The following is a 14,123-nucleotide window of genomic DNA, read 5'->3' on the forward strand; positions in this document are numbered from 1 at the left end:
TAATATTATATAGACTTATGAAAAATATCTAAAAATAATAAAAACATACATATTAATTTATAAGTAAAAATAACTTTACATTACGGCCTTTTCTATTTTATTTCTATTGTTTAGTTTTGTAAAAATATAATTTGCCAATTGAAATTGCTCTGTTTACAATAATGTGCAGTTTTTATTTATTTATAGATTTAATTATTTACCTTATTGACTGAAAAAGAAATAAAAGCGCATATCATCAATCCTACTTTTTATTTTTATTACTTTTTTACTTTCAGTTATCTTTATACTTTTTTATTTTCATTTATCTAGGAGGTAAAGTTCACTTCCTCTCATATCAGAAATATTGCAGGCTTAGGGAGATATTTGCTTCTCTTTCTTTATCTTAAGGATATAATAATATCTAAATAATAAAAAACTTGCTATCGCATATAAAACGGTCACTGGTTATTTGTTATCGGTGTTATCAACTTTGAGTTAAATGTAAAAATAAAAGCTTTTAATTACATTTATCTTCATTTCCCTGGTATGTTAAGGCGAAGGAATGCTTAAGGTTTCTCCGCTCAATAGTCTCTAAAAATGAGTGGATATTGGAAAACGGAATCTTTAGCTAGTAACTAGTCAGTTGTCGTTGTATTACGCTAGAATCTAGCGGCTAGATAACGAATTTAGTATTATAGTAGTGTGAAGGAATATCCTTTACGAAACTTTAAAGGTAACATCCGTTATCTTATATAACATCCAATAATATTGTTGTATTTTTTTAATCACAATAGTATTTTTAACTATTGTGGAATTTATTTGTAGGAAATAGAACTATACGTAGGAAAATAAAAAAAAGAACCAGATCAGAATGTTTTTTTTTATATTATAACGGTTACATTATTACTGTTTTGCGAATACAATATTTTTTTTAATAAATAAAATATGCTTGATTTGTACATATAAATAATAACTTTTTAATATATTATTTATTCTAACGAAAACATTATTTAAACAATAATACTTTCTTAATCCCATTTAATTCTAACGGATAATAAGACTATAAATACATTCTTTGGATTGTATCATAAATAATTATTATGGAATGAAAACATGATCTGGTAAAATGCAAATTAATTATTATAATAACCACATTTTTGTCGATATTTATACTTTTATATAATAAAAGAATGTTATGCACAATAACTTGAGTATTAATATAATTCGTGTTAGCTAATAATCACTTAGTTGTGATGAAGAGTTCAGATAAGTTTAACTATGTCCATACACCTTGTAATATGTACTAATGACATGTGATTTATCAATTGAATCATATAAAACCAAAAAGAGCATTTTTTTTCAAAATATAGAGCAATATCCAAAAACTTTTTTGTGTTTTTGCCTTATTAAGTGGTTATTTTGTCTTATAATATCTCGATTACTTTGGTACATAAATAGTATTGCCATTTATTTGAAAATTACAGGACTATTTTATTTTCTTTTATTTAATTTTCCAAATATCGATTTGAACGGAGATTGGTTTATTTACTTTCTATAAGATTCAATTGTAAAATTATTTTCAATATTTTGTTTTAGCACTTGAGTGCTTTTACTCCTTCACAATTCCCATTTTGTTTTATATGATGTTTTTGTATCTTTTTCATAGTAGCAATTTCTTTCTGTTCTTTTCGTGAATTACGCTCTTCGAATTCAAGTCTGTGACGAATTATCCGCTGCACGATATCTTCTGTTGTCATTGTGTTGCCAGAGTCCAAAATCTGTAATATATATAAATTACATTTAGGCTTTATTTTTTTACAAGTGGCTTCACGCTGAATGCCGCAGCTGAATTGCAGCGTAAGCAGAGAGAACCTGGGCATCTAGTGTTATGACATACCGTTTCCCATTAAGACACTTGCGTCTCTTATTTTTCGCCGAATCTAGAGGGCGAGGTGAGTGGCGGAACTCAACGCCACGGCTTATATAATTATATAAGTGTATCTTATTTTATATAAAATCAAATACCAGCTACTGATTATTGAAAATCTTGTATGTTTCACATAATGACGACGAAATTATTAAATTAGCTGGTTAAAACCACAAATACTTACACAAATACTACTATTTATGAATTTTGTATTTATTTTGAGGATAAATATATAGATTAGCTTCAAGCTTTATCCAGTATATAGCAGGTTAAGCAAAAGAAACCTTTTTTAGGGTTCCGTACTTGAAAAGAAAAAAGTGAAAACTCTTCTAGGATCACATTTTTATCCGTCTGCCTGTATTGCTGTCCGTTTGTCAACACAATTTGTCTTAAGGTCGAGGGAAGCGTCCCTTGAACCACAGAGAAAATTAAGATTCTAAGTAAAATATAATCAAACGTTGGTGCATTGTTTTTACTGCACTTTATACAAGTTTGCTGTATAATCAAATCTTTTAAGGTAAGTGGTTACCTACAATTATGAAATCTGCAAAAATTTACAATACCAAATAAAGGAAAAAAAATCGGGAAATAAAAATTTATAGGTATTACATAAAAAAAAATCATTACAAACTTATTTTTGTTGTTTATGGTTTGTTGTACAAAATGAGTGTATACGTCCGCAAATTTAAGTTTGTCAAGTGCCATAATAAGTAAATGCATCACCTTAAAACATCCTCTTTGTTTCGGCACTTGATATGGATCAGAGCCGTCCGAGTCCAGCGAGATGGGCGTCGCGCCGTGACAGACCACCTCCACTCTGAAGTGGTCCATCAGCTCCGCAGTCACGCTATACGGCGCACCTATTACAACTTCGTGTACGTACTGTAAATTAAATAATATGTTTATTCCTCATATCTTTTAGAGTTTATTTATTTTTATGAGACAATTGTGGCGGAGCATCTCATTATATACGCGACGGTTATGTGTTCGATTCACACTCGCGTGAAATTAATTGTCTGCATTTCCTCGTCCTAGTAACAAGACAATGAGCGGCGTTGAGCTCCGCATCTCACCATGCAAAGTTTTTTTCGATATATTGCGTTGGGTGGTAAGTCAGAAACGGAGTGACTTAACACTAAGTTCCTTTACTTGCCTTCTACTTTTCACAGGATACAGCGTGAATATTAAAAAAGACTATAAAACAATTTTAATTCTAAACGGACCTTGCAAGCAAGTACCGAGAGTACACGCTCGTGGAGATTCATAATGGGGTAGTTGGAACCTTTATAGCGGTTCACTTCGAGATCCGTGTGGAGGCCCACTATTAAAAAGTCGCCTTGTGAGTGTGCCGCTTCGAGGAAATCCAAGTGACCAACATGGAAGAGATCAAACGCACCTGCTACATAGACTACCTGAAACGAATTAAATAATTACTTGGAAATTTAAAGACTTTTTTTAGCATTTCACTTTTATATAAAAAAACTTTTAAAACTTGTAGAAGTAGCAAATTGGAAGGCGAGCCAATATTACAATCTATACTTAGTATAAAACAAAGTTGCTTTAAAGTGTAGTATGCGTTATAACTTTTACACGACGCAAAGGATTTGATACTACTTCCAGTCGAAAGTACCATGGCAAGAGTCATAAAATACACGCAACCGAAGCTGCGGGCGGCTACTAATTAAAATGATTTAATGAATATTAAAACATTTTAATTAATAACTAGTATATATAAATTATTAATTTACAAAAGATTAAAATACCTGTATCAGTAATTCAGTACTAACAATTCGCGATAGTCAATGATTGATTTGATAAAGTACCGATCAAAACTGAGTAAATGGCACTTCTCGATTGCATTGTAAATAATTTACAAAGTTAAGATAATATAATTATACATTTTTTTAATTTAAAAAAATATTTGGGATTATTACGGATGTAATATGGTATGCAATTTGAATAAAAATTATTAATTTTACATGCACGTAACGTACTTAATTACGGTATAAAGTTCAAGGAAATTCTGTTTTATTTCAATGATCTGTCGAGGTCGTTCATAGTATTGAATTTTAGAACATTAGCTACACATTTTTTAATCAAACGAATTATAGTCAAAACAAATAATTTATTCTGGAATATCTGGAATAAAAATCATCTAATAAATTTTTCTATAGATTAAATATAAACAAGCCACAGTTTATCATTTTGTATTGTTGTATTAAAGGATACAGACTATTCTATTATCATAAAACAACTAGAAATAGAATATTTATATTATATGTATTTATGTAAATATGTTTTATCACTTGCTCTTATCCCTTTTATAAAAGTTATTGCAAACTGCAGTACCGTTACAGTACGTTTTATAGTAAAATATGGAAGTATTATTATTTAAAATTTAATTGTTGAATAATACAGTTTTGCTATTGAATCATCAATGAATTAATAATTAATATACAAAGTGCTTTGTTAGCACCACTTTAAATGAAATCACAGTTTTGATTACTCTATAAATGCTTAATACGATTAATAAAAAAAATAAAAAAAAAATTCAAACAAATTAAATAATAAAATGTTCTAAAATAAAACGCCATTACTTTTAGCCATAAGTTATAATTTTTAGTTTTAGCCAATAGTAATAACTTTAAGTAGTAACTAATCTATCTAGTAATCTATCAAAGGAACACCGCCGCACACGCCTCATTCCGAAATCGAATCGCAGGTATTGGCGTTTAAAGTTAAAGTTTAAAGTTGTTTAACAAGTTTAAAGGCGCAAGTTTAAAGTTGTTTAACCTTCAGTAGTATTTTTGTAGTAGTATGTGTTTACGTTATTGGCGTATGCGTAACTGCGTCACACGAAATAAAGGTATGTTTAAACATCGTGAAATGAAAAAAAATCCTACGTCTTAGCTGTTGAGGTATCTTGATCAATTTCTTTAGATATGGGTTTTAAAATATTTTACCCTATATGCTGCTCTCGTAAAAGGAACGCTGACGCTTCCAGCCTGTATAATTGTTTCGAAAGCAATAGCGAAAAAAAACTTAGCAAATTGCTAAAGCTTAGCAAGTGTGTTCCTTGGAAGCGAAGGGAAGCTCTCAGAGAGGTTTCTCTAAAATTAGTAAGGGAACCGGAAATTAGTTAGAAAAGGAAAGACACTTACTTTATCCGAAGGTTTAGGAGAAAGCCCACTGCTAAATTGGATAATCTTTTGTGTTGTCGGCAAGAACTGCGAACATCCAGTATACGGTGACCTTGCGGTTGAATCTGTGCCAAGGTTTGACGAATGTTCTAGAGCTACTGAGTATTCTTTGTCACCTCTCCTGAAATTCACATAATGCCTTAAGTGCAATATTTTTTTTATAAAATAATGTTAAAGTTGAAAGTTTTGGCGTTGAAAAAATGTTTTTATATTATTTGCATATTTCATATTTTTAGTAAAATCTGGTTCGTATTTTTTTTGTTATCCTATTATCATAAAACAACGAGATTTACGACGCAATCGAATAACAACCACCACTGGCTGTGAGTTTTTACTTTTACGATAGATATCATTAATACTATATCTAAATTAGTAAATAAACTTCCTCATCGAACATGCTCCAATTAAGAGAATTCCATAATTAAATACTGTTATTATAATATAATAATCAAAGTATAATTTATAAAAAAATATATAGCGCTTTAGCAAAAGTTGCTGAACGTCATGTCAAAGTCTTGATCTACATCTAATGTGACACCCCAGGACCTCGAGGGAAACCAAGGGAGCCGACCCGAGAATTACTTATATCCAAAAGATACAAATTAAAATAAATATGTAGCCTATGTGTTATTCTGTTATATAAGCAATATTGCTGTAAAGTTTAATCTAAATCGGTTCGGCCGTTTTTGAACGAATATAGAACAAACATCCATCCTCACAAAGTTTCATAATTATAATAATGGTAGGACAAGTTTTTCACAAAGATAATTAAGTACAATAAAAAATATTACTTGAAATGTTCTCGGGTCAGAAGTAGCATCCTTCCAACTAAGTCTGTTGTAGAAACTCCTGCCGTCCTCATGACTTCCCTACAAAACATAATTTATTAATTATTATTATTTTCGGCTATAAGCATCCCGCATATAGCAGGGGAAGCAGAAAGAACCTAGTGCCAAGACACTCAACTCTCCATGTACCCCCCAATTTATAAGACATGGGTGTTGAATGGTGGATCTAAGCACCATGCTAATGTAAAACTAAAAAGACTATATTTATTATTTATTTAAGAAATCTTTTTCTTCAATACTAATAAGAAAAAAAAAATGTTTAAGAAAAAGAATGCTGAAACATATTTACTTAACAATAATGTTATTGTTATATTATGACAAAATCAATGTTAAGTAGGGTCTATAAAACTAATAAACATATTCAATAGAATTGAATGAAATAGATTCTATATTTTTATTCAAGACAATATCTCTATTAACATTTAAAGTCCAATTAAATTAAATAATATAAATGTATTTTTTTAGCTTCACACTATATCACACACATAGCAGGGTAGGCACAGGGAATCTGGGACCTTGTTGTTGAGTGGCAGAACTCAACACCGCACTTTGCCTCATTACCAGAGCAAGTGAATAAAAATATCAAATATTTCATTTCCCAGCTTAGGAATAGAACCCACAACCGTTTAACTTTAACCAATTAAACATTTCCCTTCTAACAGAAATGTGTATCAGACATATTAATATACTAAGTCATCTAATTTGAAAACATTTGCTAGTTTTTTATGAAATATGTCTTTATTACATTATTATATAGATGCTTATTAGAATTCTATGTGCAACATATAAATAAAAAATAAATATAAACATACCTATACCTGCCCGCTTTTTTAACTAAATGATATGTATCAACACCATCTGCTGTTACTGTTATATCATCTGAAATGTAAATTAAAACAATATTTATAACAAATCTAAATATATTTTTTAATGTTACACCCAAAATTTTGTACACCCAAAATTTTGTATAAGTAACAAATTACCAAACTGAATGACCAAATTACCAATCAGATTTCTTCATTTTTAAATAAAGAAATAAAATCTAACTATTATAAGGAAAATAACACAAAAGTCACGGATATCCTTGATTCTGTGATGTGTAGAATTCATTTTAAAAGAAGCACATTTCCAATTAGAATATTGTGTTCAATTTATCTATTAATAATTTGTCATTAATAAATTAAGGTGTTCAATAAAGTTTTACCTCCATGCACACAAAAGTCACATTGGTATTTGTCTAAAGTTTCTAATGTAGTGACATAGGGTGCTCCCTCCACCACTTGGTCCACCCATTTGATTGCGCGAACCATTTTGTATCTTTCTTCTTGTGTAAATACTGGGGGACCTTTATGCTTAGAAATTTCTTCATCTGTATGCACTCCTACAATTAGGACATCACCCAGGGCTTTAGCTTGTCTCAATGAATTTGCATGACCAAAATGAACCATGTCATAGCTGAAATATAATAACAAATTTTGAATTCTTATTTTTAATATATCTTATTTTAAAATAATTATTATAAGTGTTTTTTTTTCTAATAATAATCTACTTATGAGTAACTATTAGCAGTACTAATAATAGATGAAATTTTTCAATGTAAAGATTATCCAAATCCAAGCAAAAAATTTAAAGTACACAACACAAATTTAATTACATCAAACATAGTTTCCACAATATTGCGCATAAAGTGGATGTTTTACAAATTTAGTAAGGCAACATAAAAAATTGAAATCATTGATTTACCATCCATCACACCACACACGTATTTGCTTTTTATCGTCCTTGTTGTCACTCATGATTTAGATATTTTTGATGCACGATTAGATTTTAATTTGTAAAATATATTTTTTTATAATTATAAGAATAATAAAAACAATAGAAATTTTACGAATGATATAAAATGAAACTGACAGCACACTTGGCAAGTCAACCGGCGCACACCGCAACAGCGCACCCCGCACTGGACTGGCCAGGGCCACTGAAAACTGAATGGAAGAGCACTTCACTCGCGTGTTCGCGGGATCGAATCGAACGATGTGCGCCGCGCCGCCAAGTCCACTGTCCACGAGTAATGATTCATAACATATTATATCATACGATAACATCATTATATACCACAATGTTTTAAATTCTTAACGATTTAATCTTCATCTTGCTTATAAAAAGCAAGCTCATACACTTTTCTTGAGTTTTGTATTATAATGTCATAGCTTAAGAAATGTCCATAAAGATAACATTTATTATAGAATCACTCATAATTGTGTTAATTAGCTTCATGCTGTATCCCACACACGGCAGGTTAGGCAGAGGGAACCTGGTGTTACACACCATTCCCATTGTCCGTCGAATTCTGGAGGCATTGCGTGTTAAATAGCGGTACTCAACGCCGCGCTTTACATCGACATCAGAGCGAAGAAATGAAAATATAAATTTAAATAAATATTTCATTACGTCGAGTTTTGATTGAACCCAACTCGACGTAATGAACTCCGTGATATACAGCATTATGCACGTTGTGAAAAGATTTTTTTTACCCTGCATATATAGTGTGGTTTTCAGGAAAAGGAACTAGACAATGACTAACGAACTTATCTATTAATTAGATAAATTTAAGTGTTGTTAATAATTCATTAGAAATGAAATGTTAGTTATTGAGACGAATATAAACTATCTAATCGTAGAGACGAAATGTAATTGGCTCGCACGACTCACGCCACTATGACGAATAAAAGGCGATTTTATGAATGATAAACTGGACGCCCTTATGCAAGATTCGTTAAAATTGAAATCAATTTTATTTTTATCTTTCATTCTAAAGCATCTTACTATTTTAGAGAAGCCATTATGTGGTGGCTGGTGAGGGGCATAAACTAACACTATACCTTGACCTACCACACCAAGGAAAAAAAATCAAACTAGTATTCTTGGCCCGGTTCCTTTCGACAACGATTATATAGTGCGCTCTGTCTCTTAGTAAAAATCAAATTAAATCTTTCCCGTAGTTTGGAAGATCTTAGTCAAAGCAGTAGAAACATTATTTAATATCTTTAGATAGACATTAGACCGAGCGCAATGTGTAGAATATATTATATCATATTTATATAAATTTTTCTATAAAACAATAATAATAATGTATGCATCAGGCATGCAGCAGGGTAGGCAGACAGCCTAGTGTTAAGACACTCCGTTCCCCACTTTCTGCCGAATTCTGGAGGCATTGCGTGTTGAGTGGCAGACTGAACGCCGCGCTTTGCCTCGACACCAGAGCTAAGAATGGAAATATAAATGTAAATAAATATTTCACTTCCTCGAGTGAGGCTCGAACCCACAACCATTGCGTTACAGTCACACCCTTGTGTCGCTACGACAGCCTCAAACTCAGTTTTTTTTATAAAAAAATATCATAATAATTTTGTTATTTTATATTATATACTATTTGTAATTAATTCGTCAGTATATTGGATCATCAGTCATTTACATTGTTATGAGTTCCAAGTAGTAAGTAGTGGGTTCACGGTTGGAGTCGTTTTGCATAAGAACGTCCGTCTGTACTTTGTTTGCCACTTAACACGAACTCTGGAGATAGGTTACAATCCTGTCGTAAGTCTACATTAATTATCATTTCATCAGGTCAATAGCTTCTGAGCGTTATATAATTAATGTTTTCTGTAATTGAATAAAACATACTATTTTATGAAATATAATATGTTTTTTATGAACTTCTTAGAATAGGATATCCGTAGGAGAAAAATAAAAAAAACATAATTGGCTTATAATATTCTTATAATAAAAAAATAATTATAATGTTAATCCTTAGCATCTGACACACCACCATTGGTTATGGAAAATGTAGCTTCACTCTCAGGCAAATCTGGTGAATCATATATTTTTGCAATACGGTTTTCGCCACGTCCTTTCCTGAGGTATATTCTCGTCGTCGAAGCGTGTGCTAAAATATTTCCACCGATAGGCTTTTTAGGGTCTGCTTGAAAACTTAAAGTGGCTCCTGGATCGGCTGTCATTTGGTTAGTAATAAAAACAGCAACATTATATTCTTCGGATATCTATGGAAAAAATTCTTATGATTTAACATTCTCCCAGGGTACCTTAATGTTTTCGATGACATAAAAGTATTAAACCCATTTAATTGAGAATAATTAAATATGGATAATGGATATGGATATTTCTTCATCTTATTTTTATAAGGTCTAAAGACCTCTATGTTATCGCCAGTGGTGAAACAGATATGGCCATGGAACACCCGGATGCTGTTTATCTATTCAGCTCGGTTAGTTCCATATATATTGTCAATAGCTCCTATTATCTCGAAAAGAAGCGGAATAATTATATATTTTTAGTAATAACAATTTGACTTTAAAAATAATATTGTGTCTTTTATAACGTTTGCAAGAATATTTGGATATCGGTCATATTAAAGCATTCCGAAAAATGATAATTTTTGTATAATAAATTCTAATTAAGTTCATATATTCTGAACGATGACCTTTACAACGGCACGGTATTTGGAAGTAGGCGCAGTATTACCTAAGTTTTTATTCAGCAAATGTTCTAAACAAAGTACCTACATTTATTTTGAGAATACACACTTGTAACAATGGCTAAATATACCTTTTGTAATCTTGATAATACTTGTGCTAACTTCTGTTGCCTATCTGCCAGTTCGCCGCGACCAGAAAAATCAACGCGAAATAACGCCATAATAGAATCTATAATTAATAACTTGAACACGCCTGCTTCTTCGTGGAATTTTGCAGCCACATAATCTAAGAGTTCAGCCTGTAATTTTTTTTTATAAGTCTGATCTATAAAAAGATATTAATCATCATAATGATTCGTGATTATTCATGATTTATCTGAGATATTTAAGAGTTCAAGTAATTCTGGTTCACGAGAATAATATTTGAAACAATAAAAAATAATAAAAAGACAAAGCATATACATATAGGAGTTTTGGGTAAAACAGGAATGCTCCTTATGTCGTATAAAATAATAAAGCTATATTTTGTATGAAAAGAACGTGCCTTGACTTGAATTAAAACTCTGAAAAGACTGCGTACAGATATATTAAATGGAATATGTTTTTTATTAATAAAAAATATATTTTTACCGATCCTTAAAAACAACAATAGTTTTTGCTTGTTACTGTAGTACGTTTTAGCCCCAAAACTATTTTTGAATATAATTATAATTCTAAACATGTTTTTTTATCAAATGAATTTAGGTTCACGGCAAAAAAGACCGAAGGCGTAGTATCGGTTTTATACTATTATCACTTACTAGCGGACCCGGACGCGGCTACACCTGCTTGAAATATAAGAATATAATTTCTATAGAAATATCATTTCAATCTAAATGAAATGCTAAAAGTGACTATTATATTTTTTTTCATAAGGATGAATATCAAAATGACGCGGTAACGAACGCGGTCGCGTAGCGACGACGGTTGTTATTAACATGGCAGAATAAATTGCATGTCAAATTAGAAAGTATTTTAATTTATTAGAATATATGTATAATGTAATATTATATAGCCTATAGCACTTCTGAAGAATGCAGCTTTCACACAAAACAAAAACAAAGTAAATCGATCCAGTAGATCCAGAGATCTAAGCGTTCAAACAAACAAACAAACAAACTCTTCCGCTTTATTATATTAGTATAGATTATATTTTAGAAGAAAACATGAAAAGAGCGTTACAAAGATAATACACTGAAGATGTTTAAATGTAAAACTGAACATAATCTACATTAAGTTTATACTTAAAGGTGGAAAATTTGAAGAGTTTGATGGTTTCCACATTTTTTATTGTTAAGGGGTAAAATTACGTGTAAGATCTGACTTTTCTAGCGTTTTCTCAAGCCACCCTGTCCTACCCTACTTTACCTTTATATACCTACTATACCTACTCTACCTACCTGATGTTCTGATGTGTACGCTCTAGCGTATAATACGTTATCTAAGACTGCATTTTGTTCCAAGTTGAATCTGTCTGCAATTGGTCTCAGTCTGTCTGGTCGACTGTTATACAGTTGAGGCTAATTATTAATATATAACTATTAATTTTCCTTTTTTACTAATAAATTAAAATATATTCCAAACTAGACTAATATAGATCAAGAATGAGCAACATGCGGCCGCTTGTGGGTGTTTATTTTATATAATATTGTTATACAATTAACTATAATAAAATGGTTGCATATACTAAATCGAAACAAATTTTTGTGACAATTTGGTTAGGTACTAACCGGCGAATTCTTAAAATTTCTGATTAAAAATTTCAAGTAAATAAGTTATTTTATACTTTTCGTGTCTTTTTTTTTATTTTGCGTTAAAATTTGTACATGAAATCTATACTTTTTTGATAAATATAGTTTTGTAAATTATTAATACGTGTTAGTCTAAAAATACGCATAATAAAACAGTAAAAAACTGGATCAGTATATATCTATATCTATATAACTGTAGATATGCTGGACTTTGCTTTGGTAGGTACAGGTAGATTTCTGGAGTACTTAGGCAATAGTGGAGTACTTAGATTATTTATTCTGGGGTGGACACGGACCACTCACTAAAAAAATAAACTAATAACAAATAATAACAATCCACGCATTCGTGGTCGTGGTTAAATTCGTATATCACATAACTAATTTTTGTGTACCTACATGAGACAATCAATGGGCTCGAGGAAGCCGTAGGTATATTGGGTTAATATAAACGTTGTAAAGTGTAATCCACTTTACTCCATTTTTAACTTATAACCTCCATAAAAGGACAATCCAGCAGGAAAATTATGTTTCAATTCGAACCGGTAGTTTCTGAGTTACGCTCGTTTAATTAAGCAAGCTTTATAACATTAGTATAGGTAATTAGATAGTAAGATTTTGTTATTTTTTGTTTATAGCCTTCTCAGACTACCGATCTTACACGGAGCCCTAGTTGAGGGCCTTTTAAAATTTTTGTTCTAATAATAAAATTAATATACTTATTCATGAGATTTGACGTTTGGTCCACCAATTAATTTATTTAACATTTGAGTATTGATACCTACTCCTGATTATTAAACTGTTTGTTTTTTTGTCGAGTTCTTGTAAGATTTCTTCTCTAGACGTAGACGACGACGTTGTACGTTATCACGTATAGAAAAATCAAAAAGGATACAATGTGTGTTCAGTGTCCAGAAACATCACTTTGCCACCGCCATAGCCTGACGAATTAGGTATCTGTGTAGTCACACAAAATGTATGGGATAATTGTGTTTTACCAGTACGAAATTCGCCAAATACTTCTGTAATAGCCATTGATTCTATACCGCCGGCGAGAAGCTTACTAAAAAATATTATGACTTCATAACTTACTATCGTTTATTATGGATAACGCACATTTAATATAGATACTTTTAAAATAAAACTTTTGCTTACTCTAATTCAATACTTCCGGTACTTATTTTAAAAACTTGCTTACGTCGATCACTAACTTCTAAGGCTGTCATAAATCCCGAAGTTATTATTTTTAAACATGCTTCTTTAATTTTTTCGACTTTTGTTTCTGAAAACCCCTTGATGTTACAAAGTTTTTTCTTCGTGGACATTTGAATACCCTTGATAGTACATATTCCTGCACTTTTCAATTTTTTTATGTCTGCTACATTTATACCATGCTTTTGCAGTATATCAACATCTTGAAAAAAGCTTTCTTCTTCATCATTTTCTGAAATATTATCATCTAACGCCTGGTCTAACATTTTTTAATATAAAATAAATTGAACAACAATTTTGGCGCCAAACACGCTGATTGATTGCTTGTTTATTTTATGACGTTTAGGCGTGTGAATCGATACAAAGGAATACGATCGATCTTTTTATACAGTTTTTAATCAGTGACTAGATTGATTGTATCTAAAAATCAGACCGATTTATTGTTAAAATAATTGGACAATTCAAATATTGAACAGCGAGATAATTCGTTTGAGGGATACTGAGCGATAGATATACTTATTGCGTTATTTGTCAGTTGTTGGAACGTGTATCATCAGAACGTCTTTTCTCGGTCAAAATCTTTCGTTGAAAAAAAAGTAATAAATAATTAATTTTATTTGCTAAACTGATTGTTTTGACTTCTGGTTTAAATTACTATTGAACAATTATTTT

The 14,123-nt window shown here is 30.8% G+C and overlaps 2 protein-coding genes across 4 annotated transcripts; both read right to left on the minus strand.

Moving 5' to 3' along the window:
* Window positions 1-845: 845 nt before the first annotated feature.
* On the minus strand, window positions 846-7,929 carry Pect (phosphoethanolamine cytidylyltransferase). Of its 2 annotated transcripts, none has more exons than XM_085188726.1 (8): window positions 7,698-7,929; window positions 7,159-7,409; window positions 6,767-6,833; window positions 5,898-5,975; window positions 5,068-5,224; window positions 3,130-3,318; window positions 2,630-2,788; window positions 846-1,757 (listed from the first exon to the last, which is right to left on the minus strand). In XM_085188726.1, exons 1-8 carry the CDS (start codon window positions 7,748-7,750, stop codon window positions 1,572-1,574), a joined length of 1,140 nt encoding a protein of 379 aa, XP_085044852.1. In that variant the 5' UTR covers window positions 7,751-7,929; the 3' UTR covers window positions 846-1,571. The 2 variants fall into 2 exon arrangements, with proteins under 2 accessions (XP_085044852.1, XP_085044851.1); XM_085188725.1 differs by having other exon boundaries at window positions 5,068-5,227; window positions 7,698-7,922.
* A 1,796-nt stretch (window positions 7,930-9,725) lies between these two features.
* Window positions 9,726-13,981, minus strand: LOC146537639 (meiotic recombination protein DMC1/LIM15 homolog). 2 transcript variants are annotated; one of them, XM_085187958.1, is made up of 5 exons: window positions 13,395-13,981; window positions 13,135-13,302; window positions 11,892-11,994; window positions 10,584-10,751; window positions 9,726-10,018 (listed from the first exon to the last, which is right to left on the minus strand). In XM_085187958.1, exons 1-5 carry the CDS (start codon window positions 13,715-13,717, stop codon window positions 9,761-9,763), a joined length of 1,020 nt encoding a protein of 339 aa, XP_085044084.1. In that variant the 5' UTR covers window positions 13,718-13,981; the 3' UTR covers window positions 9,726-9,760. The 2 variants fall into 2 exon arrangements, with proteins under 2 accessions (XP_085044084.1, XP_085044085.1); XM_085187959.1 differs by lacking the exon at window positions 10,584-10,751 and having other exon boundaries at window positions 13,395-13,977.
* Window positions 13,982-14,123: the final 142 nt, after the last annotated feature.

The sequence above is a fragment of the Heliconius melpomene genome, chromosome 7 (genome assembly GCF_056956725.1).
Source record: "Heliconius melpomene rosina isolate 202511_hmr_F chromosome 7, ASM5695672v1, whole genome shotgun sequence".
Classification (NCBI taxonomy): Eukaryota; Metazoa; Arthropoda; class Insecta; order Lepidoptera; family Nymphalidae; genus Heliconius; species Heliconius melpomene.